Source organism: Cebus imitator, unplaced genomic scaffold, assembly GCF_001604975.1.
Source record: "Cebus imitator isolate Cc_AM_T3 unplaced genomic scaffold, Cebus_imitator-1.0 Scaffold291, whole genome shotgun sequence".
Taxonomy (NCBI): Eukaryota; Metazoa; Chordata; class Mammalia; order Primates; family Cebidae; genus Cebus; species Cebus imitator.
Window position 1 is genome coordinate 1,554,154 of NW_016107606.1, and position 3,515 is coordinate 1,557,668.

Here is a 3,515-nt window from a genome sequence, read left to right on the forward strand (position 1 = left end):
TTGAGGAATTGCCACACTGTCTTCCACAATGGTTGAACTAATTTACACTCCTACCAACAGTGTAAAAGTGTTCCTATTTCTCCACATCGTCTGCAGCATCTGTTGTCTCCAGATTTTTTAATGATCGCCATTCTAACCAGCGTGAGATGGTATCTCAATGTAGTTTTGATTTGCATTTCTCTGATGACCATTTTTTTTTTATTACTTTGATAGGTATTTGAATTCCAGTTGACTTCAGAGGACATGAAAACCATAGATGGCCTAAACAAAAATATTCGGTATTTGAACCTTCGTGTGTAAGTAACTTTGGTAATGGGTGTCCTAATTTATTTTCAGAGGAGGAATGTAGGATGGGTGTTTGGAGTGACCTCCACACCAGGGGCACAGAGGCCAGTGTGAGTCAGAGGGGAGACAGGAGCTTTCTGGAACCCTCCTCCTGGATTCACCCCAGAGCTCTGTTCTCTGGCAGTGTGAGTGGTCCAGGGTCAGCGTGGGTCAGCTTGTGACTCTGCTCCCCTGACTCCATGGAACTTTCCAGAGCAGGCAACATCATTGCTGAATCTGCCCCTTCCATATAGGCCTGGTGTTTCTACAACTGTCTAGTGGACATGCTGTGGATCCTGCCCATGTGGCTGCATTAGAAGTTCCCAAATCTGTGTTTATACAACTTTCTTCCCCACCTGCTCAATTTCTTACCACATCAAAGGCATTTACATCAACCTTGTGGGCCAGGTTCCAATTCCCACCTCCTTCATATGGAATTGCTTTCTAGATCCTGTCAATTAAGCATTTTTAATCATTTCAAACCTTTTTCCTCCTTTTCTTTGCATATTTTCCCATGACCCAAACACTGCGTTTGCCTCCACAAAGTCTGTCTTAGTGGAGTGAATAGCAGCACTTGGCCTTGACATTCTGCAATATGAAGTGCTCAGCGCAGAAAATTAAGAAATTTAAAATCAAATAGAGAGTGTGGATGCAAAAGCAACATTGTTGAAGATAATTTATAACCAATAAAAGACGTTTACTATTCGTCTATGTTCTAAGATTCTAGGATTCATAGAAAATCACTCATAAAGAGTGAAAAGAAAGATATGTAACTGCTGGCAGCAGAGATTTTAACAAGTAATAGAGATAATGAGATAATGTATGAAAAAAACAAGCTGAATGGAACATCATAAAAACTCAAAATTTGGTAGATATTATTATTAGTATTTTTTTCATTTAGAGGAAAATAAAAAATGAAAGAGGAAATGATAAAAAGAAAAGGAAAAGAGGCAAGCATTAGAACTTTTCACAACCAATTAATTTTTTTTAGGATCATTAAATCAGTACTATTGTTATTTAGTAGAACTCAAATATGGTCTAGAGTAAACCACTTGCAGGCTTCCAAGTGTTTGCAATTGGCACAATCACATGGGATAGCCTCAATTCTCTAATTAACAAATTATAACTATACGTGTGAGCAGTCATTTATCTGTGTCTTCATATTTTGGGCTTTTTCTACCTATAGAAATGCTTAGCATTGTAGCTTCTTAGATACTGGACCCTATGTCATAAACAACAAATTGCATTTCTGAATCTAACAAATATGTTGCATGTGATAGACAGGTAGTAAGTAATAAGTAAAGTAGTAAAGTATAGTTGTTACCAGTATAATTGTCACACTCAAAATTGTTTATTAGTGACAAGCATATAGCTTGCTTATTCCTCTTCAACGTAAGGCAGAATGCATTCCTGTTTTTACCGAGAATTTGAAATAGAAAAGATTAGAATATCTCTTTGCTCTGTTGACAGATGTTGAGAAATATGTTTGAACATTTGACTTCATGTGTTTCATGTGTTAAGTTTCAGGCCAGGAATAGAATAGAATTAAATAATTCTTTATTTTGAAAATACAGATATAATAAAGTCACATTCATTAAACTAAGAAATGCAGATTCTACAGTGGTCAGAAGATGAATTTCTTAACAGCCACACTAGTGGCAGCTTCCTAGAAATCACTGTACTACCCGCTAGTAACGGAGTCATTGTCATTCATAGTGTGCGTTTTTCTTTCTCTTTCTAGTCTTGCTGACCACCCTAATTATCCATTCTCTGATGAATATTAACATAGAGGGTGTTTTATGAGGTCTACCAGAAGGCCCTACATGTGGATGGTGACACAGAGGCTGTCTCTATGCTGGTGACTGGACACATTGCCTCTGGTTCAATCCCTCCTGCTTGGCAACTTCAGCACGCTATAGCAAAGCCCAATGACAGAAAATAAACACAATAAATTTTATTTTTCATTTTGAAAAAGTTAAATGCTTTCTCCTAAAGATTCTTCACCTACTTTGATCTCCAGAACTTGTATGCTTTCTTTCCTTCCAACACATTAGTGCCTCCAAATTGTGATATTCCTTTAAGTTGAGGACTGGGGGTAGAAGGTGATAACAACCATTTAAGACTCATTTCGGCGGTGGGAGTGGGAAATTCATTCCTTTCTGGGAAAGGGGCAAGTGACAGGTGGTTATCAGTCAGTACCTCTCTAGCTGTTGTAGAAAGAAGCACAGGCAGCATGGACTCTGGAGGGTGAGCGATATCGACAGGGTGATTGGCAATCCATGGGCTCCCTCTAGCAGCGTGAGGGTTAGAGCTTCTGGAGCCTTGGGAGGAGGCATCCCTGTGGGAGGGGTGGTTATGGAGATGGGAGGGCACCCATCAGGAAAAGTGATTACGAGTCAGGTATGGGGAGGTTTCATAGGATAGGGTCGAGCACACCTCCACCTGGAAAAATACATCAGCACTCTTTTATTTGATAATATGTCTTGTTCATAAAAGGAAACTTTCCACAATGTTTCAACAAACCCCACAGATGAGGGACAGGCCTGGACCTTCAATGTGTGCCAGTTACAGCATTAACCCTGTGGGTCTGTGGTGGGGCAGGACATCAAAGACGTCATTGACTGATCACATTCCCCTGAATATCTTATATTAAAAAATATTCTTAGATTCTAAAAATATGCTATTAATTTGTTATATTCAATCTTTTAAATGTTTTATACATTAAATAAGGCATAGTTACAAGCACAAAACACAAAATATCCCAAAGCCATGATGTGTTACTCTCAAGATTTAAATGGGAAATAATATATCTAACAAACAAATGTTCCAAGTCTTCAAAAATATTTTGGAAACAGGGTATGTAAAATAGCACACTGTTTTCAAACTTTAGTAAATATTAAGAACAACTCTTACAAAGTCATTTAATTCTTTTACATAATTTTCAGGGGAACCAAGTAAATCAGCTAATCATGAAAACAAGATTTTCATTTTAGACAACACTTTTGAAAACTCGGGATAATTTCATGTCTTAACGATGAAAGCATTTTGAGGAGGACAATGGTTTTCTACCTGGTCACACTTAATAACACATTTACTCTCAACTATTCTTACTCTGGTGGCCACATTAGCCCCATCAAAGAGTCTTTCTCGAGCCATGTCTTACAGCTGATAGGCATCCCAGCATGTTTACA

The 3,515-nt window shown here is 38.2% G+C and overlaps 1 protein-coding gene across 1 annotated transcript in view; it reads left to right on the top strand.

The window, feature by feature from the left end:
• The window catches only part of LOC108285104 (aldo-keto reductase family 1 member C1 homolog), a 16,366-nt gene extending 13,201 nt beyond the window's left edge, over positions 1 to 3,165 (top strand). The window contains exons 8-9 of the mRNA XM_017502083.2: positions 214 to 296; positions 2,066 to 3,165. Coding sequence (XP_017357572.1) covers positions 214 to 296; positions 2,066 to 2,108 — 126 coding nt within the window. The 3' untranslated portion in view covers positions 2,109 to 3,165. The remainder of the gene's footprint in view (positions 1 to 213; positions 297 to 2,065) is intronic.
• Positions 3,166 to 3,515: the final 350 nt, after the last annotated feature.